This window comes from Equus przewalskii, chromosome 15 (assembly GCF_037783145.1).
Source record: "Equus przewalskii isolate Varuska chromosome 15, EquPr2, whole genome shotgun sequence".
Lineage (NCBI taxonomy): Eukaryota > Metazoa > Chordata > Mammalia > Perissodactyla > Equidae > Equus > Equus przewalskii.
Genome location: NC_091845.1, coordinates 59,032,678 through 59,057,732, shown reverse-complemented (window position 1 = coordinate 59,057,732; position 25,055 = coordinate 59,032,678). Strand labels below are relative to the sequence as shown.

The 25,055-nt window shown below is 34.3% G+C and overlaps 1 protein-coding gene across 2 annotated transcripts in view; it reads right to left on the bottom strand.

Moving 5' to 3' along the window:
* Positions 1–25,055, bottom strand: part of TOP2B (DNA topoisomerase II beta) — a 60,192-nt gene that overhangs the window by 31,001 nt on the left and 4,136 nt on the right. The window contains exons 2-14 of one of the 2 annotated variants that reach the window (XM_070577436.1): positions 19,072–19,242; positions 18,128–18,218; positions 16,718–16,781; positions 10,092–10,237; positions 9,120–9,217; positions 7,932–8,144; positions 6,356–6,529; positions 4,274–4,375; positions 4,053–4,190; positions 2,125–2,263; positions 1,638–1,795; positions 1,377–1,502; positions 81–191 (exon numbers count right to left, since the gene is read on the bottom strand). In XM_070577436.1, the coding sequence (XP_070433537.1) occupies positions 81–191; positions 1,377–1,502; positions 1,638–1,795; positions 2,125–2,263; positions 4,053–4,190; positions 4,274–4,375; positions 6,356–6,529; positions 7,932–8,144; positions 9,120–9,217; positions 10,092–10,237; positions 16,718–16,781; positions 18,128–18,218; positions 19,072–19,242 (1,731 nt within the window). The remainder of the gene's footprint in view (positions 1–80; positions 192–1,376; positions 1,503–1,637; positions 1,796–2,124; positions 2,264–4,052; positions 4,191–4,273; positions 4,376–6,355; positions 6,530–7,931; positions 8,145–9,119; positions 9,218–10,091; positions 10,238–16,717; positions 16,782–18,127; positions 18,219–19,071; positions 19,243–25,055) is intronic. The other variant, XM_070577437.1, reaches the window with a different exon arrangement.

The window sequence follows — 25,055 nt, the reverse complement described above, 5'->3', positions numbered from 1 at the left end:
AATAAAAAAATAAATAAAAATTAGGTTTTTTTGCTATCCTTTAAGACAAAAGTATAAAAACATATTAAGGTAAATAGTACCTTTACAATAGGAGTAATGAACTCTTCAAGAAAACCATGCTTCAAAAGTGATGGCCAATTGTGATGGATGAAATTAATAAGCAGACCTTTTATGTGAGAACCATCTTGATCCTAAATAAATGTTAGTAAAGAATGATATAATAACTTTATGAAATATAATTACTTATATAACCAAATTTTAAAATGTTGAATGCAGCAAAGAGGCAAAATTCCACTCAAATTGTACAACTGCATTTTACAAAAGAGTAGGTATTATTCTTTAGATGATCACAGTAAAGACTTTTTCATTAAAATTCAAATAAAGAACATGGCTAGTGATAGACTGGATCATCCTGTCACTACAAAATATACTAACATTATATCTGTTTTATGGTTTACCCAGATTTCACCAAGAGAATGATTTACAGATAGAAATACATAAAACATGGTTATAATGCCATTTCACTGGGTAATGGAAGAAGAAATCCATGAAGTACAGGTATTAACAAGTCTTCTCTCGACATAAAAACTGCTAAATTTCTGCTTAAAACTAAATTGCAGCCTTTTCAGTTGATTTTCTCTACAAATGCTTTTCAAGTATACAAGAGACTAGCAGTTGAACGCATATGAAATTCTTCCTTTTCAATTTTCAAGTTCTTTCCTAATTACTGCTGTTTCACTATTCAAGTCCTCCTAGTTTTTGGGCATCCCGAATTAGGCCGTCATATACAAATATTAACCATTATCCTATTGATTAATCTTTCTCACTTGTAAATTTCATCATTTCCTTCCTACTTATAGGTAAGCTTCAACCCCGTAATACAACAGTGTGTTCTCCTCTTCTCATATTTATTGCACTTAAAAACATTTTTAAAATAACTAACCAAAAAGATGGTTACCCAGTAAATTAGATCATGTAAAAATGTGCTTCACACAAGCAGTGCCATTAAACACTGTTTTTTTTCCCCTTTGATGTACAATCATTTGTATTATCTTAGAGCAAGTCTCATGAACCAAATATCAAAAGGACACTCTAAAAAAGATGAGTTTTGGGGCTGGCCCCGTGGCCGAGTGGTTAAGTTCGCGCGCTCCACTGCAGGCGGCCCAGTGTTTCGTTGGTTCGAATCCTGGGCGTGGACATGGCACTGCTCATCAAACCATGCTGAGGCAGCGTCCCACATGCCACAACTAGAAGGACCCACAACGAAGAATATACAACTATGTACTGGGGGGCTTTGGGGAGAAAAAGGAAGAATAAAATCTTTAAAAAAAAATTAAAAAGATGAGTTTTAAATTTGTGGCAACTTTTAAACCAACCTGATCAGTCATAATCATAATCTTTCCATAGCGTAAAGTTTTCAGGGATTCTGCATCATCATAACTTTTCTTGTATTGTAGACCAACTATTTTAATAATATTGTTTATTTCTGCATTTTCCATGATCTGCATAAAAAGGAAAATAATTTAAAGTATTTTAAAGTGCTGAAATATGCAAAAAGTGAGTCAGAATTTACATTAAAAAAATTCAACAATTTTAGTCATGTATTAAAATGTAATATACATGTGACAGATATATACCTGTTTATGAGAAGCTTCCCGTACATTAAGAATTTTTCCCCTGAGTGGAAAGACTCCATATCTATCTCGCCCAATCACACCTAATCCAGACACAGCCAGCGATTTGGCAGAGTCTCCCTCCGTCAGTATCAGTGTACACTCCAGGGAATGTTTGCCACCTAAGAGAAATTAAAAATGATACATACTCCAAATTCCTCAATTTTACCAATGAGAAAAATGAAGCCAGAAAAAATCACAATGATGATAGTGAAAGACTGTTAGAGTCATCATACATTGTGCTCAATACAGTTTAATTATTAAGCATATTTTATTGAATTCCTATCCCCTGAAAATTAGTAGTATGTGGTGCATGTGGCAATTTTAATGAAATAAAATTATACTCTGAACGTAAAATCCTATAGCCTCTCTATGTGAAAAATGAACATTTTCTATAACTGGAAAAATAAAAAATTAAATCAAAATCTTAAAAAAGAAATCTGAATCTTACCAGCATCATTAGCATCATCCAGTTTGGGAATACCTTTGATTTTACTGTACTTTACTGACGAACACTTCTTGTTCAGCTGAGTCTGAGCCTTAAATTTCACCCAGTTCAGGATACTTTCTACAATGCCACAGTTAGAGGCCTAAAAATCAAAGAATAATGATGTACAAACAAGCCACAAATTCATACACTTAGCTAAAATTAATGTAATACTTGTGCAGTATTAATGGAATCTTGTGCAGTTTTAAGGCAAAACAATAATGGTGATGATAATAACAATAATATATGCTGGTAAATTTTACTCTAACTATAGTAAAACTAACTCAGGCAGCTATACACGATGTTCCATTATACTGAAATATAAACACATGAAAAAAGGGTAACTTTCCCACATATGAAAAAAATTTTACTATAATAAACTCCATGAGAAACATACATAGCTTTTGTCACAAATTAATTTTATTAAAAATAACACAGTAACAGCTGATCCCCCCATGAATTTATTAGCTTGGAAATTCCAGATACTGACGTTTCTGCTATCTCTCAATACAAAAATGTGACTCCGGAATTCGCTATGACAAAAATATTTAACATGAAGGGAACATTAGGATAAACTCAAGAACTTAAGACTAATCCTATTCTTTAAAAAGTTTGTAATGAGGATTTCAACATTATATATTGTGTGTCACTCTGCAGTGAATCAACATCTGACAAGATGCTGACGCAAAAAGAAGAAAAGTGGGGGCTGGCCCCGTGGCCGAGTGGTTAAGTTCGCGCGCTCCACTGCAGGCGGCCCAGTGTTTCGTTAGTTCGAATCCTGGGCGCGGACATGGCACTGCTCATCAGACCACGCTGAGGCAGCGTCCCACATGCCACAACTAGAAGAACCCACAACGAAGAATACACAACTATGTACCAGGGGGCTTTGGGGAGAAAAAGGAAAAAATAAAATCTTTAAAAAGAAGAAAAGTGAAGCATCTCCAAGTTGCAGTTATTTATTTTTCATCATTCTAGGTAGTTTTTTGGGGGTTTTTTTGAGGAAGATTAGCCCCGAGCTAACCACTGCCAATCCTCCTCTTTTTGCTGTTCAAAGTACTATTTCTATAGGCCTTAAGCCAGAACCTAAAAAACAACTTTTGTTTTTGTTTGTGAGAACCTACCTTTGAAATTCCAATACTAGAATTTGATAAATATGTTTATCACAATTACACGATACTCCTCCACCAAATTATAACCTTCCAAAGAGGAGGGGCTGTGATTTATTAATCTTTACATTCCCAGTGCAAACATATTTAAAGGTACTCTAATATGCTTATTTAATATATATTTACTGATGGTATTACTGAACAAGGGAACTGAGGCAAATCTTGCTTTTATACAACAGATTATGAGAAGCTACTAGCAGCCGCACGGCTCAGTTATAAATCTAAGATTTATTATTTATTGTACTCTCAGCTTGTTTCAGGAAGATTAAGGTGGCCTAAATAATATGTGCAAAGTAATATAAAATTTTAAAATATGTAGAATAGGGTAGATTTTATATCATACATATGTTACCGCAATTTCAAAAAAAACTATATAGTGGCAAAAATCAGCAGATGAGGTTGACATGAGTAGAAAAGATACAATCAGGAGTTCTATAAGGGCCTGTACATTTGTTGGAAGGAAATCTGGCTTTATAACGCCCAATGCAAAACACAATTAGTAACATGATTCCCTACCTTAATTCTTGGCAAAATAATCAATTGTCTTATGAAACAAAGTCCACCCTTTGAGGTTTGCAGAATTAAGCATATTACCCTGTAGTATGAGTATGCTTATACCCTTATATAAGTTAATATAAGAGAGAAAATAATCACAAATAGAATAAATCCAGAAAAGTACTTATCAATTCAATAAAAACACACTGAAAAATAACAAATTTTACCCACCGCTTTAAAAAATTTTTCTGACAGTTGGCATTTGGACCCAAAACTTTTGGGCTGCAGAGTCATGTTTTCCTTAGTCTGAGAATCAAAAGTTGGATTTTCAATAAGGCAGTTAATAAAAACCCATATATGGTTTTTCACCTGTTGAAAACATAGCAAAAGAAGGTCAATATCAGAACTGATATTACTTAATAATTCAACAGAATATATAAAGCATCACTTACTTGAAAAGGTTTCACGGATACACCAGCCTTGTTCTTTTTCTTAACTACTTCAATCAGTTTACTGACAACTTGATCTACTACATAATCCACATGTCGTCCACCCTACAGAGGAAAAAAAAACAGAATCCAAAATCTTCTATAGTTAAGGCAGCAAAATACTTTCATATTCTTTTTTTTTCTAGAACGAGCATTTCATCTTCACAACAACTTTGTGAAATCAGTATTATTAACCCTATTTTCCAGAGGAGTAATATGAGTCTCAGAATGGCAGAGTTGGCATTTAAAAAATAATGTCTTTTTGGCTGTAGAGCCAATAAGCCAACTCCATATAACTCCATACAAAGTAGAAACAATGGAATAAAAAAGATAGGGAAGTGAAAATGAATATTGATATGGTGGTGGTAATGACACTCACAGAATTTAAAGTTAGGGACTGTGGCAGCCATTGCCAGTTGTCCATCCAATATCCATTCTCCCCTTTTACTTTATTGATAAATCCAAAATTAATTTATTTTTAACTGGCAACATGTCCAATTAAAAAGCTTCACCAATTTAGACTCCCTTGCAACCAGAGGTAGCCACTTGAGCCAGTTCTAGCCAGAGATGTTAGCAGAGGTCTCCTGGATGGGGCCTCCAGGAAAACTACTGCATTCCTGACAAAAAGGGAGAGATTTAGTTGGCATATGCGTTTGCCCAAGCCCATTCTCTCTTCCTAGAACTTGGAGATGAGGCAAAGAGGTGCAGCAGGCATCATAAAGGCATGAGAATGAAAGCCACATGCTAAGGGTGGCAGAAAAGAAAGCCAAAATGAGCATAGGTCCCTGATGACATTGTGGAGTCACAAACCAGACTAAGACTGCCAACCCCCAGTCCCATTATAAGATGAAAAATAAAACCTTCACGTTTACACCACTGTATATTAGGTTTCTGTTACATAAAACAAAATGCAATCATAACTGATGTAGGATTTCTGTTGACTAGAGAAAGTGATGCCAGGTTATAGAAAACATTGAACATTAAAAAAAATAATAAGTTAAAACTTGAACAAGAGTGAGAAAGTGACAAATCACTCCTTTAGATTATTCTAGGATACATGTTATATTGTCTAATACTTTATTAAGATTAATGGATAAATGCTTTTAGATATGAAGAACTTCATTTGATTTTGAAATCCAAAAGCCTATAAAAGAGGGTTCAAACTCCTTAAAATGACAGCTAACACGTTCCACAATCTGAACCCCAAACAGACTTATATCCTATTATTCTTTACTTTACAATTTAAACTCAGAACACAGAATATGGAATTTGTTATCATTCTAGATTTCATAAAATACAACTGTGGGGCCCAGTGGTTAAGTTTGGTGCACTCCGCTTCAGCAGCCTGGGTTCACTGGTTCACATCCTAGGCACAGACCTACACCACTTGTCAGCCATGCTGTGGTGAGTCATACAAAATAGAGGAAGACTGGCACAGATGTTAGCTCAGGGAAAATCTTCCTCAAACAAAAAGAGGAAGACTGGCAAAAGATGTTAGCTCAGGGCCAATCTTGCTCACCAAAAAAATAACAAATATAATAAAATAAATACAAATATATTCAACTATAAACACTAATCATATAAACTTATTTCTCAATTGATTATTTAAATAAATTGTAAGACAGCTATTTCATAGAAAATAAGCTTTCAGTTTTATAAGTCAATTTTGATTTCACAAAAGCAAGATTTGGGTTTTTTTTGTTGTTACTGCTGTTTATTTGGTTGTTTTTTGTTTTTGTTTTTTTTTGGAGGAAGATTAGCCCTCAGCTAACTACTGCCAGTCCTCCTGTTTTTGCTGAGGAAGCCTGGCTCTGAGCTAACATCCGTGCCCATCTTCCTCTAGTTCATACGTGGGACACCTACCACAGCATGGCTGCCAAGCAGTGCCATGTCCGCACCCGGGATCCGAACCAGCGAACCCCGGGCCGCCGAGAAGCGGAACGTGCGAACTTAACCGCTGCGCCACCGGGCCGGCCCCTTATTTGGTTGTTTTTAATGAAGCATTGTTCCACCACTGCGTTGGAAACAAAGAACTAGCATACTTACTTTTGTTGTTGCAATACTATTTACAAAGCTGATTTGCTGGAATCCTTTTTCACTCAATGTGAGACAAACATCCCATCTTTCATTTGCAAGTTCATGAATAACTTTCAGGGCCACTCCAGTTTCATCCAATTTATCTTTCACATAAAGATCTACATAACTGCGAAATCCATTTACCTATTAATTTGAAAAACAAAAACAATAAATAATTAACCTTATATTGGCAGCTCAACTAGGTGAATGCCATCAGGTACTTTCATACTGATACCAGCTCAGTACAAGGTTGATATAAGGGAAGTCATATTGTAGACAAGAAACCATATTGCAAGCTGGATATGCACCCTCCAAGAGATATACATGCTGTGTAGATTTTATGGCCACTCCCAGCTGTGATAAGTCAATAACTTTGTTCTTTTGAGTTCCTTAGGATTGTGCTGGTCCCCAGGCAGAGAGTCTATGTTGACAGCCACCATCAATGACAAAAGAAAGATCTGGATATAGGGCGTTGCTCCGGTCTCTCATGCATATCCAGTAAAAGAGAAGAGTATCAGGAACAGCTCTTACTCTGCAGATATAAACCTTCATGATTTCCCCTATTCTACTCCTTGATCCTTGCCTTTTAAAAAGGAATTCATTTCCATATGTATTGATAAAGAAAGGTTATGAAAGGACACCTGCACAGGTAAATTATTAGAAAATCTTTCAAAAGTTTAAGTTTTTAAAATGACAAAGTGACTTCCAGTTTGAGTTCAGACATGTGGAAGGCTGGAAAAAAACCCAGAAGCTTCTGCCCTTACAAGAAAACAACTGTTCGGACAATAAACTGATTTTTCATGAACACTCAAAAAATTGAGATCATAGGACAGCTGGCCATCCTAAGTCTGAAGAGAGACAGGTACCTGTAGGAAGACATAGAATCTAAGCATTTTGCTTAACTGGCGTAGAAGCTGCCTAACGTCATATAAGCCAGCAGGAACACTAAGCCAGAAGTGTTGACAAATTGCTATTGGACAAGTGTGGACTAGCGTAAGTGTGTGAAGCACCTGAGGGCTGTCATCATAAAGGGTTCCTACTCTTGCAGGCTTTTCCTCCAGGAATCTGGTATTTATAGCATATGTAAAAGTGAAATGTATGATGACAATGACACAAGGGATGGGAGGGACAACCTGGGGATTATACTGTCATAAAGTCTTTTCACTACACATGAAGTCATAAATTATTTGAGGGTGGACTCAAACCATTTACAAATGTATATTATAAACCTTAGGGCAACCACTAAAAAAGTCTTAAAAAGAGGTATAATAAGTAAACAGAGGAGATAAAATGGAATCATAAAAAAATGCTTAAAAAAAACAGAGAAGGAAGAATAAGAGAAAAAAGAAACAAAGAACAAATACAATGAATAGAAAATAGCTAGCAAGTTGGTAAATTTCAATCCAAATATATCAATGGTCACTTTAAATGTGATCATCTAAACACACTAGTTGAAAGAGATTATGAGATTAGATTTAAAAAGAAAGATCTAACCATAAACTGTCTACAAAATAACAAAGCATTAACTATTTTAGAAGACACTTACAGGCAATTTCTTTCCATTAAACATGACCTTGACCCCTTTGCAAGAACCAGCCAAATCATAAGCTCTTCTGGTCATAAGGGCTACAATATCCTTGTCAAGTTTTTCCATTTTAAATTTGGACAGATCTGGTTGGAATGTTATGCACGTGTAGTCTTCACCATCAAAATGTTTAATTTTGGCTTCAGAAGTCTTCATCATATTATTCATCCATGTCTTTAAAAGAAAAAATATTCAAATATTTCTATAATGCTTCTACATTTTATAATACATAAAGACTCAGCTCATGAAATACATTTGTTTACCACAACTATATCAATTTTCCAGCTTAACAAATCAAATCTTTGAAACTGATAATATTAGAGATGAAAAAATTTTCAATACTATTATAATAATCTCACGTTGAAAATAAGCAAAACGAACTGCACAACTTTATGCACTGTTCGTAAAATATCTTTCAAATTCTTCAACATGATCATGCAGAATTTTACAAAAATAAATAGGTATGATGCTCTTCCTGACAAAATTATTTTAGCTTATGTAAAATTCCAACTATTTTCAAAGGCCTACAGAGTAAAATAAGTTAAAATTTTGAAATATGAATTTGAGGGGCCAGCCCAGTGGCGCAGCAGTTAACTGCGCACATTCTGCTTCAGCGGCCCGGGGTTCACCAGTTCAGATCCCGGGTGCAGACATGGCACTGCTTGGCAAGCCATGCTGTGGTAGGCGTCCCACATATAAAGTAGAGGAAGATGAGCATGGATGTTAGCTCAGGGCCAGTCTTCCTCAGAAAAAACAGGAGGATTGGCAGTAGTTAGCTCAGGGCTAATCTTCCTCAAAAAAAAATCTTAAAAAAAAAAAAGAAATATGAATTTGAGGAATCAATGAGGAATTTTTCATACATGTTAAGTGGATGCATTTCAACTAGTCTATGAAGTTCAGGACATCTTCACTAACGCTTAACAAGGTTAAAGGAAACATCTGTTAAATAAAGCATTTTGTTTTAAGGGAATGGGAGAAAGACAGGCTTATTTAAAATCTCCTAGGCATTCTGAAGTCTTTTTACTCTGATGTCTTGCTTAACGCTTAGAAAGAAAAAGTTATATAGGTATCATTGCAATTTACCTAAGGTTCTATTATCTTGGCAAAGCAACAACATACGATTAAAAAAAATAGACATTTCTATCATACCTGCTTAAAACTATGTTTGTATTCTTTGCAAGCAGTCTCTACTGTAAACTTTGTACTGAAAATATTACAAAGTTTTGCACCATAACCATTACGACCACCTGTAAGAACATTAAACATGAAAAGTTTAACGAAAATGATTTTAAGGTAACTTTGTTAACTTACCTACCATAGGACAGGGTTTTGCAGCACAGTTCCACTTATTTGCATAATCTTAACAATCATCAGTTGAACATTTTAGAGTACAGATTTTTTTATTTAATGAAAAATACAATTAAGATTTAGCACATATAGTAACATAACTAAAATACACATTTTGTAGATTCATTATCTTCACCACAATTTGAAAAGAATTAAGCTTGATATTTCCTATAATCCAGTAAGTTTATGTGAGTATGAAATGTGAGCTTTCTATCAAAGTCACTTTTCTATTATAAAATCTTAATCCTAGAGCCTCAGTTCTGGAAAAAAACAAAAAAAACTGATCAACCTACTTGGGCAATGTAAGTAAGTAGGAAAACACCTGGTTTTGGTCAAAGTACTTTCAACTGTATTTACAGTCTAGATTTGCAATCTTGACTTTCTTAAAGAAAACAGTTGAAAGCAATTTAATTGCTACCAAAAGACATGGTGCTTATGTAAGAACAAATTCTCATATGCAGGAATCACACATCTTACTTTCACCAGTACTCTAATTCAACACTCACACTGTCAGCCAGGTTAGCGTTCCAGGAGTTCTAGCATAAGTAGATGTACTATCACAGGTAAGCTTTTAAAATGTCTCTGCAGGCTATAATCAAGACAATACTTATACACAACAGTTTTTTATAGATATTAATTCTGAAAAGGATTTTCTCACAACAAAACTACACAGCTTTCCTTTTCTATAATATTTTATATAGGAATAGTAGGAGACTTTATTTTAGGAGAACGATATTCTTCAATAAAAATTCTAATCAGCCATTTAGACTTTACCTGTTACTTTTTTCTCATCATCGTCATAGTTACTGGATGTTAAAAGCTGTCCAAAAATTAATGCAGGAACATAAACTTTCTCTACTTTGTGTTCTACTACCGGAATGCCTTTCCCATTATTCCAAATGCTTATAATGTTAGATTCACTGTAAACAAACAAGCAGAGTTTAGAGCTTAAAATAGTTTAATGATACATTAATTTCCAAAAGTTGAAAGTTATCCAGAATAAGCCTGAGTGATTATAAGCAAAACTCCAGCCATTTCCAACTGGAAGACACTCACTCATCTTTCAAGAAAATACTTACTGAGGACACACTTTTCTATCCCCGAGACATAACTCAAATTAGGATCATTAAGATCTGCAAGTAATACTGCAAAATTTCTCAGGAAAAGAAACTCTTCTCAACCTCTCAGAAAAATAGTAAAAACGGTGAAGCTTTTACAAGAAGTCAGCTATAGACTTTGTTTTCTTTTCATATACATTAGCCATGATCTTCCTTCTATCACTATACCACCTGTGAGTTACCAGCTCTGCAGAGGCAGCAGCCGTTGCCATTCTCATTTCCTACATGACTGCTGCAGCAGTACAGATAGAAAAGGACAAACAGTCTGAAATGTATTCCATTCTCAGTCTAAATGTTAAGAGGCTGTTAGTATTGTTACAGTCATTGTCATAAACTAATTTTAATGGTTTCTTGGTTTTTTTTTTTTTTAAGATTAGCCCTGAGCTAACATCTGCTGCCAATCCTCCTCTTTTTTCTGAGGAAGACTGGCCCTGAGCTAATATCCGCGCCCATCTTCCTCTACTTTATATGTGGGACGCCTACCACAGCATGGCTTGCCAAGCTGTGCCATGTCTGCACCCGGGATCCGAACCGGCAAACCCCAGGCCGCCCAAGTGGAACGTGTGCACTTCGCCACTGCACCACCGGGCTGGCCCCTAATGGTTTTTTAATATGTAGATATTACCTATGTTAGGTCTCTCAGGTTTTTCTATCATAAAACCATCCATTTCAGCCCTGAATGTTACGGAGTATACGCTCCTACATCTAATAGCAACGTGACATAGGCAGCAGTCCTGATGGAAAATTTTGCCCACCCTACTGTTTTGAGTAATATATACTATGATGCCTTTACCCATTGAAGAATCAATTTGCAAAGAAACACAGCTTCATAACCAACACTGAGAATTGGCTTAAAAAGCTACTATTTGCCAACCTGATTCACAATTATTCTTAGACACACTGTTTCATTCAGACATACATACCTTAATCTCTTAAGAGTTATTAGAAGTAGTTACTAGAACTTAAAAAACTATTATAAAAGCCAAAATGAAAATCAAAGACCCGGGGGAAATTAATTACTTAAAACAAAAAACTAAAAAGAGAGAAACTAGCAAATAACTTTTGATACATCTTTTTTTCCCAAATCAGCAACCAACTTTTCTTGCCCTCACTCTAATATAGGTTCAACTCGCCGAATCTCCTAGGCTCAAATTTTGCTATCAGTTTTTATTCATATCTACTGATCATTCTTTAGAGTCATCAGTCATCAAGACTTATTAGTTTGTCCTATCTATTTATTTCATATCAATATCAGTCCTTCCTTCATTCCAAATGCCAGTATATGAGCCTAGATAGACTAATATGTCTTTAAATACTGATTACTGCAACAGTATCCTTGCTAGCCACTCCCCTTAAATATATCCTGCATGATGATGAGAGACTTACTACAGCTTTCCTAACACTATTTCTTGCTCCAGAACACAGTAGTTCCACATTTTCTATAAAATCAAGCTTAAAAGTGCTCTACTACATATTTAAGGCCCATTATGCATATTCCTACTTATAGTCAAATTTAATTGCCACTATTCTGCAACATGCATCCTATTTTCCCTTCAGGTCAGTTTCATTACTTGTCCATGTTTATTTCCAATTCTTGGTCTTTCCCTTGCCTACGATGTCTTTTTCCTCTCTTTGTCCAGCCAAATTTTACTCTAACTTTAAGGGCCAGTTTATGACTTGAGTTCTCCATTGCCTTTTACCCAGACTATAATGATGTTTTCCAACCCTCCTTATATTCAGACTAGCAAAAAATTCTAAATTATTTACTGGGGACCTCAGAAGATAATTAGGTTAGCTAACTTGTGGGCAAACACTCTCTACAGAATAAACAGCTGAATATTTAAGTATGCAACAGTTTCAAATTGCCTATTGTACTTTCACTTGTGTGTCTTATCTCTAGAGGTAAAAACAGTGGGCCTTAGAAACAGAGGCCACTACTTTTTTAGACTTCCAAAGAGTTCCCAGCTTAGGCTTAAAACCTATAATTTATTAAGTACATATTTTCTAAAGAAACTTCATGGAGCTTAAAACTAATAGAAAAGAATTCTGAAGGAAATAAAGAAAGGCAATGAATGGAAAATTACAGATCTTAAACACCTCAGAATGACACAAAAGTCAATATACTCACGAGAAAACCTTTAAAAGTTTTTTCATTCTTTTTAGCATATATAGTACTATAATTAAGATAGGCATTTTATAAATTCATTATCTTCATCACAGTTTCAAAAAACAATAAGGCTTGATATCTCCTACATTCAGTAAACCTATATGAGTATGAAATTTGAACTTTCTATCAAAGTCACCTCTCTACTACAAAATTTCAATCTATATCACTTCCCAGATCTGGTATTTATTTCTGTAATCTCTAAACAATGATTCAGAATCCTATAACTATTTTTTGCTTCATTGATAATCTTCACAGAAACATTAGGAAAAAGAATACTGTATTTGAATAAGCTACAAATAAAGTTTCAAAATAATTAAAGCTAAAAAGAAACCTGGAAAACAATCTAAATACCCAATATTCATCAACTGGAAAGAGGTTACATAAATTATGATATATTGACATAATAAAATTCTTAGGAATGGTTAAAAAGAATTAAGTAGATCTATATAAATCAATAAGAAAGACTGTCCATAATATGTCGAATAAAAATAGAAAGATATAAAATAGTATATATATTATAATCTCTAATTAAATAGTACATATATTATATATATTTTAGTATGTGTGTATTATTTTTTGAAAGCTACAATTTTAAGAGTTTCAACCCTGAATCAGCAAGAATACTTAAGCCAGAGAAATAGTGAGAACCCTGGTCAATGTGCTTGCCACGTTTGTTTGTTTTTAACCAGACAGATGACAGCATAAGTTGTTTCAATGCTAACCATAACATTATATTATTTAATGAGTTTTGAGCTCCCCTGTAAGAAGTTGCTTCAAATTCTCTTTCTAAAAATCTGTCCAAATTCTGCATGGCATCCCTTGCTAATCTATTCCTATGCCTTTTACAAACATGGCTGTTTACTTATATTTTATCCCCACATCACAGAGTACACTTGAAAAAGAAAGAATAAGAGCTAAGCTATGCTGTATATCCTCTACACCTTAACCCATTAACAATCAAAACTTAACCTCCCCTTTAAACAAAGAGTGTACACATATACACAAAGAAAAATAAAAATCTGCTATACAAAAATGTTAAAAAGAATGAAACTGGAAGGATATCAAAAATGGACAGGAGAGAAAACTGGGTCAATGGAATAAACAACATAACAGCACTTTTTCCCATTTGAATTCTGCTTTTAAAACGGCTTCTTAAATTAGAAATCTAACTTACACAAAAATTACATATCTGAAATAAAATTCATTTAAAAAAACAACATTAATTTTGTAATATATGTACTAAAGAAAAAATAAAGAATGACTTTATGGGAGGAAATTCACAAAAGATAAAATGCTACGGTTAAAATTCAGAAATAAAATACAAATAAATAATAAAATATAAGGATCAGCAACATCTCCCAAAATGCTTATCCACTGTCAATTTTAAATATACATTACACATATTTCAATAAAAGCAAGAGAAAGATTCAATTGTCTCTCATCAATGATCTGTAAACAAAAAAAGTAAAATAGGGAAACAGAGGTTAAAAATATACTACCCTCACCCTTTCCTCCTTGTAGTAGATGACTGTGAATTTTTGCTTTATATTGAAATAAAAGAACTTTCTAGCTGAAGTAGTTAAAATAACATAGAGATAAATAAGAAAAAAGCAACTGATATGAGCGTCACTAACAACCAAATAAACTGAGTTGTAGTTCTATGTCACTCTTATGCCCATACAAAAAGCTTTGCTGATTTTTGAAAAGAAAGTCAGAGAGCAATAAAGGCACTAGTTACATAGACTTTTCGTCCAGAATCTGTAATAAACTTAAAGGTAAAGCAGATCACCGAGAGCCATTATTTGGTCTATAGTGTTGTTTTATAGCTCACTTCTTAATCATTTTGTTATGATGGGATTCTATGTAAGCTGTTTTTTAAGTCCATGTTGTTGGATTAACGTGACCAAAACAATAAGGATAAAAGAATCAAACAATTGCAATCATGTTCATCAAAAATGGGGGCTGGCCTCGTGGCCAAGTGGTTAAGTTCACGCACTCTGCTACAGCGGCCCAGGGTCTCGCCAGTTCAGATCCTGGGCATGGACACGGCACCACTCGTCAGGCTACGTTGAGGTGGTGTCCCACATGCCACAACTAGAAGGACCCACAACTAAAATATACAACTATGTACCAGGGGGCTTTGGGGAGAAAAAGGAAAAATAAAATCTTAAAAAAAAAAAAGTATTTAAGGAAAGCCCCTTCTTCCTTAATTTTCAATCAGAATCTTTCAATTCTGAATTTTAAAGATACCAAACATTCAACACCTATTACTCCTCACTAGCTCTCCTAAAACATAATAAATGATATTGTTTTAACTGAAAATTTACTCAATAGGGAAGAAAAGGAATCTTGACAGCTAAAACTTCCTTAAAACTATCTTAAATTTCTGTATAAGAGGTAACTTAGATGGCCAACAGGCATACGAAAAGATGCTCAACATCATCAGCCATGAGGGAAATGCAAATCAAAACTACAATGAGGTATCATCTCACTCTGGTAAGAATGGCTATAATTTACAAGACAGGAAACAACAAGTGTTGGAGAGGATGTGGAGAGAAGGGAACCCTGCACGCTGCTGGTGGGAGTGCAAACTGGTGCAGCCACTAAGGAAAGAAGTATGGACTACCCTCAGAAAATTAAGAATAGATCTACCATATGATCCAGCCATCCCAGTGCTGGGTATTTATCCAAAGAACTTTAAAACACAAAGGCATAAAGATACATGCACCCCTATGTTCACTGCAGCATTATTCACAATAGCCACGACTTGGAAGCAACCTAGGTGCCCATCAAGGGACGAATGGATAAAGAAGACGTGGTATATATACACGATGGAATACTACTCAGCCATAAGAAATTATGAAATCCAACCATTTGTGACAACATGGATGGACGTTGAGGGTATTATGTTAAGTGAAATAAGTCAGAGGGAGAAAATCAAATACCATATGATCTCACTCATAAGTAGAAGATAAAAACAACAACAAACAAACACATAGCAACAGAGGTTGGATCGGTCGTTACCAGAGGGGAAAGGGGGAGGGCAAAAGGGGTGATGTGAAGTGATGGACTATAATTAGTTTTTGGGTGGTGAACACGATGTAATCTACACAGAATTTGAAATATATTATGATGTACATCTGAAAGCTATATAATGTTATAATGCAATGTTACTGCAACAAAATAAAATAAAATAAAAAAATAAAAGAGGTAACTTAAAAGTGTCCTATGTACCTTACCATATAAATTCTCAAGTATGTATTCAGTATAGAACGGATCCAAATGAAAAATCCAGAACTTCAAGAGCATACTTATGTGGTAGCATTTTAATATAAGATACAGTTAACTTCATGATGTAACCAAATATAAATTATATTTTCATTATATCATTAATCTCAACCATGCCATTTGAAATTAGATTATTGACAGTAAAGCTATGACTGAATTGTTAAATTTTCATGTTAGAGAAAAATCTTAAACTCGTGCTAAATTACTATTAAATTATAAAGGATAAATGTAATATTTTACAAAAGGCATGCTGGTAAAAACATGATAAATGTAACAACTATATTTCTAACTTAAAACTTTATTATTTTCACTCTCCCTCAGTCCTCCAGAAAAATTACCATACTGAGATCTAATTAGCTCAATTAGCTGGTATATATTCTATAATACTGGCAATTCCTAATTTACAATGTTGTAAATAATGGAAAAGTCCAAATGCTGGTCATGAAAAGTAAATTTAACCCGCAACGTAACAGGAATAGTACTAGCAATAGCCCTTAGCTTTGAGTCCCAAAACAAAGTAAGAAAGAAAAGATCGAGTGATTACTTGAGCAGCCGAAACAGTGTCCACAGCATCAAAGAAAGAGAAAAATGGTCTCCAAGAGCTCCCATAAGGACATATTTTAGGGAAAAAGATCATGAATGACAGAAGAAACTATGAGAGTATAGTATTCCAGCTAATGGAAGCAAACATAACAAGGTCTCAAGAAACAGGGAAACTAAGGAGTAATAACTGTATATATTATTCATTTGAGGAATATTCATAAGTTGGGAACTATCTTATAATAAAACAACTTAGCATAAAAAAATTAAACTTGAAATATACTTACGGATCAATAGAAACTTTAATACAGGTCATGTTCTTATCCCTCTGTTTATTGTCAGCTGCATTAACTACAAAATTAAATATTTCAATGAGTAATAAAATATATAAAGTTATATAAATAAATACATGGACACAACTGCATGTGCATCACTACTTAATATCAACATTTACACATATGATAATAGTTAATGAAAAGAATTACTGCTAACTTCTAAAACAGAACCTTATTTTCCAAATAATATTTTTAAATTTTATATTACACCAATTACTTTTATGTTTTCTACCATAAAACAAGAGGGGGGAGTTGATTTTGTGATATATAAAAAGAAATAAATCAAAACAAACGTGCAGTTTACAACTCCCTAGTCCAGATCTAAAAGTAAAAACTTGGGTTGAATTATTTTTTATCTTGGTAACAAATAACTACTTTCCCTTGATCTCCTTTATAAACTAGTGATTTTATAGACAGATGGAGTTGAAATCAGTTATTTTTTAATTAGAAAGGCGAAGTCTTTAGAATCCTTAGAAATCAAAATTCTAAATCCTACGCATTATAACTGATAACAATATATTTGCATACATTAACCACTACTTCAGTAAAATTTGAACACAAGCTAGCTATCAAACTGAACTTTAATCAAAGAAGGAATATGTTCCTGATAAACACTGTGTAACCTAAAAGTAAAATTGAGTGGATAATTGGGAGGCAAGAGTAAAAGTAACCAGTTTTATTCTCCTGTTCTTTTCCCAAACACCAACCAGAAGAAGCTCAGAGAGACCCACACAACCCTGCTGTCTAGGAAACCTCAATCGGCACTGATGAGATGGCAGAGCACAGAGTCTCTAGAAAGTCCTTGGCTAAAAACATTTCCAAGTGCAAGCATTCCCTAGGAGCCAATTAGGCATCCGCACTGCATTGTGATTTAATTAATCATGTGATTTGAAGAGAACAGAGATCATTTAGAGCAATGGTTGTTAAACTTAGCTGCCCAACAGAAATACCTGATTTGTTGGTGAAAAATCAATTTTACATGTCTCACCTCAAACTCACTAATTCTGCAAGGATCAGATCCTGTAATCTCTATTTTTAACATGCCCCCTCCCCCAGGCGACTAGGATGCTAGCAACCTCAGATGACTGCACATACAGGACCACAGACCAACTTTGGGATTACTGATCAAATACAACACATTCGTTTTACAGATGAACAAACTGAAACACAAAGATAGGATGTGAAGAGATATGAAAATATTACAGCAAGTGATATATAAATTTTCTGAAGAACATTTATATTCAGTATAAAAGCCAGAGATATGCCTTTAAAATTTATACTGTAACTCTGCCTTTATATATATAGGGACATTATAATGACATCAATAGAAACAGATACATTAAACCTTAAGCAAGTACTCACCCAAAATCTCATCAAAGATCTTGTATAAACCTGGCACAAAGGTAACCTCTCTGCAATTCATTCCTACATCTTCATCATACACCCACATTAGCTGCATTGAGAGAAAAATTCAAAAGGACTTATGGAAGCAAAAAGTGTTTAGCATCAGTTCTACATAGTATAAACCCACATCTGTCATTTACTCTGTAAATAATTAGACCTTCAAAGTATAAAAAACATATACTACTTAAGTTGTAGTCAACCTCTCTGCATTCACATTCAGTTTACATAGCCTCAAAATTGAGAAATTGTTCCTTTTTATCAAATGTGTAGTCTTATTCATACGTAGTCAGGTTTAATATAAGGCACCAAAAGAATTGTTAAAAACAGTATTTAAAATAGAAAAAAACCCAAAAATATCTTATATTTGCTTTCTACTTTTACTTCATGTTTTATATTTTTCTATAGTATAAGGAGCACAGAGTAAAATAATATAAACACAGCATGACTTGGAGTCAAAGAGACCTAGATTTGAATCCCAGCTCTTACAAGTTGAGAGATCTAAGCAAGTTATTTAAATTTATTTAAACTTCGGTTGCCTCATCTATACATGCAGATAACAGTACCTACTTCCCCAAATTGTTAGAATCAAACAAGATAATGTGTGTAAGCCAAGTCCATTGTAAGCATTAAACAACAGTCATTAGTGTGTATGTATAAATTCTAGAATTTAAAGTAAACCACAGCATGAACATAAGGACTTTAAAAAAGTTCATAGCACCATTTTACTCTATACTTCTTACCTCTGATGGTTTTTACCTCTCTTAGATCCCTGTCCCTACTTTGCTGATGATGACAGAGACATGAAATTATGTACTTACAAAGCACATAATCACAAAACTTCTATTAAAAAGTAGATATAGATACACATCTCCTAATTTCAATAAAATTTAACAAGTAATTACCTGTGTCAATGGCTCCACTGAACCAATGTATGTATCAGGACGAAGGAGAATATGTTCAAGTTGTGTCTTTTTCTGATACACTCTCTCAACAGACAACTTCTTTGAAGGATCATTTTTGTTTGCAGTTTCTAACTCTTCTTTTCTTGCAGCATTGTTCTGATCAAAAAGAGTCTAAAATTAACCAAAAAATCAAATTTAAATAACCTACCAAGGGGTAAACTAAAATGTATATGGACACATGACATAGACTTTCTTTTTAACAACAAAATGATCTTTCAGGCTCACTGATTTCTAAGTCCTAAAGAGAACCCAGGTCTATTTATTGACAGTCTAGTTCTTTCTATAATATAGTGTGAAACTGCAGTTCTGACTGAGCCCAAAAAGTAGGTACGTATAGTCACCAAAATAGCTAGAACAGCCTACATATCTATTCAATCCAGAAATACAAACATTTTCCAATTCTTTAAGATATCAAGTTAATTTTTGTAGTCCTCAAAACTTTCCAAGAAATGTGAGTTCTGTTCAGATTGTATGCTCACAATGACTGAACCTGGCTTGCTACAGGGCTCCCAAAAGCTTCCAGATGTAAGTTCCCTGCCATTAAGCTACTGAAGATTATAGTAAAAAGTGGGCAAGAGTAACCTACACAAACTAGTAATCTACATAGTTAGTATACACTGATATGGCTGAGAATACTAAGCATTGTTTATGAAATCTCAAAGTTTACACTTTTGCAGATCATGCCAGTAATTCCTTACATAGCAGCACTAGGTGCCTTACTATTAAGGCACTCTATGATTCCAGTTTCTCTGCCAGTTCCAAGGAGGCAGAAGTTGGTAATCCTAATTCTAACCATTCCTATTGCATAAAAGAATCCCAAACTCAAATTCTCAAGGTAACCTTTTCTTATTCTTATATGTTCATAGCAATAAGATGTCTTGTACTGTAGTAATTGCACTAAATATTCTACATTGAATAAAAATTAACAATATGCCCTTAAAAATAATCAATCACCAAAAGCATTCTAACTAAATTTTCATTAAAGTTTGATAAAATTGAAAATTTATGATTTAAGTTCATTTGTAATTTATTTTACTGTCTTAATTTGTGTGGATAATTTACCAAAGTATTTATACTAATAAATAATTCCAGCACCCAATTACACAGGTATCTAAGAAATCAGAGCAACATTTTCATTCCTACATAAAACTAAAGACAATGGAAATGTGAAATAATCCTATATTAAGATCAATCTCCTCCACGTATCTAAAAAAGGTGTTTTAATTCCATTCCTTGTGATTTATACATTTAAAATTTGATGATGCCATAATTGACTTTTTCTAAAGTTCAAAAGCTAGCTGCCAAATTAAACAATGCATCATTGGGGTTTTTTAATTATAACAAAAACATCAAAATAATATGTAAAATCTACTTTAACATATTAATCTAATTTATAGTACTTTTACAATATTGCTAACTCCTAATAAAATATAGGTTTAAAACTTATACAAGACTCAATCTTTATCAAGAATACTTCTCAACTACCAGAAGAGAAAGAAAAACATTCCAGTAAAAGAAACTCCTTATTTCAGAATGAGTACGTACCAAGATCATTCTGTAAAAAGAAAGATTTTTCCATGCACAGAGTTGTCACCTGAGATATAGCAACTTGTGGCAATCAATCACCCAGAGTTCCTGTTTTTCTGTGGGAGAATGAATTGCTGCCAAACAGGGGAAAGGAGATGGTTTGCCAGTTGGTGCTAAAAAGGAACTGAGCCACTCCTTCACATAATCAGCACAGAAATCTCACCATCACGAAGCCAACAAGAGTAGGACTAGCAAAAGCTTAGCAATAAGCCTCCTCTATCTTCTATAAACGACCCTCTCAGACTTCACATTACCCTTTGTAACATCTCCTCCCTTCTTTTCTCCCTCAATGCTACCATGCTTTAATGTTCATTTTAGCCATATTTCACCTATATAACAATGCAGAGGGCCATATTACGTATCCACCATTAATGAAAAGAAAAACCAACAATATGTCTTTCATCTATGCTCCTCCAGAAGTGCCCTCCAAAACCCAGGGACAAGGACAGAAGTGGAAGATGAGAGAACTTATGATCATAAGGAACACTTACATGTCCACTGTGAAAATAAAAAATGCACATTCTCTAAAACACACCCAAATCGGAAAGGACGAAGTAAAATGGTCACTATTTGCAGATGACATGATATTATATACAGAAAATCCTAAAGACTCCACCAAAAGATTATTAGAATAAATTCAGTAAACTGGCAGGATACAAAATCAATGTATAAAAATCTGTTGTATTTCAGTACACTAATAACAAACTATCAGAAAGAAATTAAATAAACAATCCCATTTACAATTGCATTAAAAATAATAAAATACCTAGGAATAAATTTAACGAAGGAGGTGAAAGACCTATACACTGAAAATTATAAAACAGTGATGAAAGAAACTGAAGACAATACAAATAAACAGAAAGATATTCTGTGCTCATGGAATGGAAGGATTAATATTGTTAAAATGTCCATACTACCCAAAGCAATCTACATATTCAATGCAATCCCTATAAAAATTCCAATGGCATTTTTCACAGGAATAGAACAAACAATCTTAAAATTTGTATGGAACCACAAAATACTCCCAATAGCCAAAGCAATCATGAGAAAAAAGAACAAAGCTGGAGGCATCGTGCTCCCCAATTTGAAACTATATTACAGACCCACAGTAATCAGAACAGTATAGTACTGGCATAAAAACAGACACATAGATCAAAGGAACAGAATAGAGCCCAGAAATAAACCCACGCATATATGGTCAATTAATTTACAACAAAGGAGCCAAGAGTATACAACAGGGAAAGGACAGTCTCTTCAATAAATGGTATTGAGAAAACTGGACATCCACATGCAAAACAATGAAACTGGACCCCTATTTTACACCATCCACAAAAACTAACTCAAAATGGATTAAAGACTTGAATGTAAGACCTGAAACCACAAAACTCCTAGGAAACATGGGCATTAAGCTCCTTAACCTTGGTCTTGGTGATGATTTTTTGCATCTGACACCAAAAGCAAAGGGAACAAAAGCAAAAATAAACACGTGGGACTACACCAAACTAAAAGCTTCTGCACAACAAAGGAAACCATCAACAAAATGAAAATGCAACCTAGAGAATGGGAGAAAATACCTGTAAATCATACATCTAATAAAGGGTTAATATCCAAAATATATAAAGAACTCGTATAATTCAATAGCAAAAAAACAAAAAGTCTAATTAAAAAATGGGCAGAGGATCTGAATAGACATTTTTCCAAAGAACACATGCAGATGGCCAACAGGCACATGGAAAGGTGCTCGACATCACTAATTATCAGGGAAATGCAAAGCAAAACCACAATGAGATATCACCTCACACCTTTTAGAATGACTATTATCAAAAAAGACAAGAAGTAAGTGTTGATGAGGATGTAAGTGTTGATGAGGATGTGGAGAAAAGGGAACCCTTGTGTAATGGTGATGGGAATGTAAATTGGTGCAGCCACTATGGAAAAGAGCATGGAGGTTCCTCAAAAAAATTAAAAACAGAACTACCATATGTTCTAGTAATTCAACTTCTTCTGAAGAAAATGAAGACTAACCTGAAAAGATAAAATGCACCTCCATGTTCACTAAAGCATTATTTACAATAGCCAAGACACGGAAGCAACCTAAGCGTCCACTGATGGATGAATGGATAAAGAAAATGTGGTATATGTATACAATGAAACATTATTCAGCCATAAAAAAGGAGGAAGTCTTGCAATTTGCAACAACATGGATAGACCTTGAGGGCATTATGCTAAGTGAAAAAAGTCAGAGAGAAAGACAAATACTGTATGATCTCACTTATATGTGGAATCTAAAAGAACAAAACAAAACAAAAAACCAAACTTATAGATACAGAGAACAAATTGGTGGTTGCCAGAGGTGGTGGGCAGGGGCAAAATGGGTGAAGGTAGTCAAAAGGTACAAACTTCCAGTTACAAAATAAGTAAACCTGGGGATGTAATGTAGTGCATGGTAACTATAGTTAATAATACTGCCACCGTATATTTGAAAGTTGCTAAGAGAATAGATCTTAAAATTTCTCATCACAAGAAAAAAAAAAATGTAACCGTGTGTGGTAATGGATGTTAACCAGACTTATTGTGGTGATGACTTCACAATATAAAAACAAAAGACAAAAGAAATGAAAATACTTATCACTGGATTAAAAAAGAAGAGAAAGATCTGTGTGTGAGTGTGTGTGTGTGTGTGTATAGCCATCTGAGAGCTTACTATGTGCCAAGTACTGTGGGAATTATATGGATAATCTCAATCAATGCTTATAAGAGCTCCCGGAAGCAGACAGTGTTACTATGATTTCCTTTTTACAGACGAGGAAACTGAGGTCTGAAGAAGTTAAGTTTTCTCTCCAAGTTAACAAACTAACAAAGCTAGTACTTGAAGAGGCTGAATTATGAAACCAGGTGATCTGATTTCACAGCCCCCATACTCTTAAAAGATTTTAGTTTTCCTTTTCCTCCGCAAAGCCCCCCGGTACATAACTGCGCATTTTTAGTTGTGGGTCCTTCCAGTTGTGGCATGTGGGATGCCGCCTCAGCATGGCTTGACCAGCAGTGCCATGTAGGCGCCCAGGATTCAAACTGGCGAAATCCGGGGCCTCCGAAGCAGAGAACACGAACTCAACCACTCGGCCACAGGGCCAGCCCCAGCCCCCATACTCTTAAAGAGCATTCTGCTATACAAAATACATACAGCCTAAAAAAGAAACGTATTCTCTAGCTTTTTGTGTGAAAGTAAAAGAATAGTTGGTAGAAAGAGACATAGGTGTCCCAGGCAGCTTTTTTATCCTCCCAATCAGTGTATAAAAGACAAGTTGTCTTGGTTTTTAATGTTTTTAAAGTGGGGGACGGTGTAAATGATGGTCAAGAACATACGCCTGGTTTAAATCCCACCTATGCCTTAGCCATGCGCCTTACCTAATGTCTAAGCCCCTGTTTCCTCCTCTGCAAATGGGAATAATTATACCAATCGCACCTTTTCTTTAAAATGGGGTCCTATTTGTATTAAGATTTTTGAAAACACAAAACAGGCTTATTTTTTAAAACATACTTAGTAAAATGCAACTGCTGCCACCACCTAAGTATTTAACAGCTCTGAAACTACAGGTGAACACTTACCTCTATTCAGAAAAGTTAGCACAGTTTATAAAAACTGTTTCTAAATACTGCTATTATGTTACTTGAGAATGTATCTAAAGAACATTGCTCTCTGACCACTTGTCCTAACAATGGTAGAAGACTTTTCAGGAAGTTAGTATGTCAGTTATCCAATTTGTTAACAATAACTGAGGTTGGATTAAGTATCAGCTCTTGGCTAAACATTACAAAGGATACAAACAAGCAAAATACATGGTCTCTGACTTCAAGAGTTTATAATCATTGTTAAAACAAAAGGATCACTCATGAAAGTTACATCAAAAAGAAAGACATTTATGTTTTATGATCCACAAGAATAACAGAAAAAGATGAGTATAAACTGGAGGATAAAAGTTTGGTTAGACTCTGAGCTAGCTTTGAGGAGTAATTAAGATTTAGACTGGTAAAGAGAAGAGAAAGATGCATTCCTGATGGAAGGTAAGCATGCAAAGGCAAAGCGACAAAAACAAACATGACATGCAGAGGACAGGAAAGAGAGAAATCTAACTATGAGGACTATACAAAATAAATTTCAATTGGGAAGTCACGTGGTTTATGAAAGAATTGGCTTTCTGGTTGAGAAGTTTAGATTTGCAAAAAAGAGCCACTAAAGCAAGATTCTTAATACAAATTTTTACACAATATTTAAATATATAGTCATGTTTCCTGAATTAGAAATATTCACTGTCAAAAAACAGTATGTTTATATT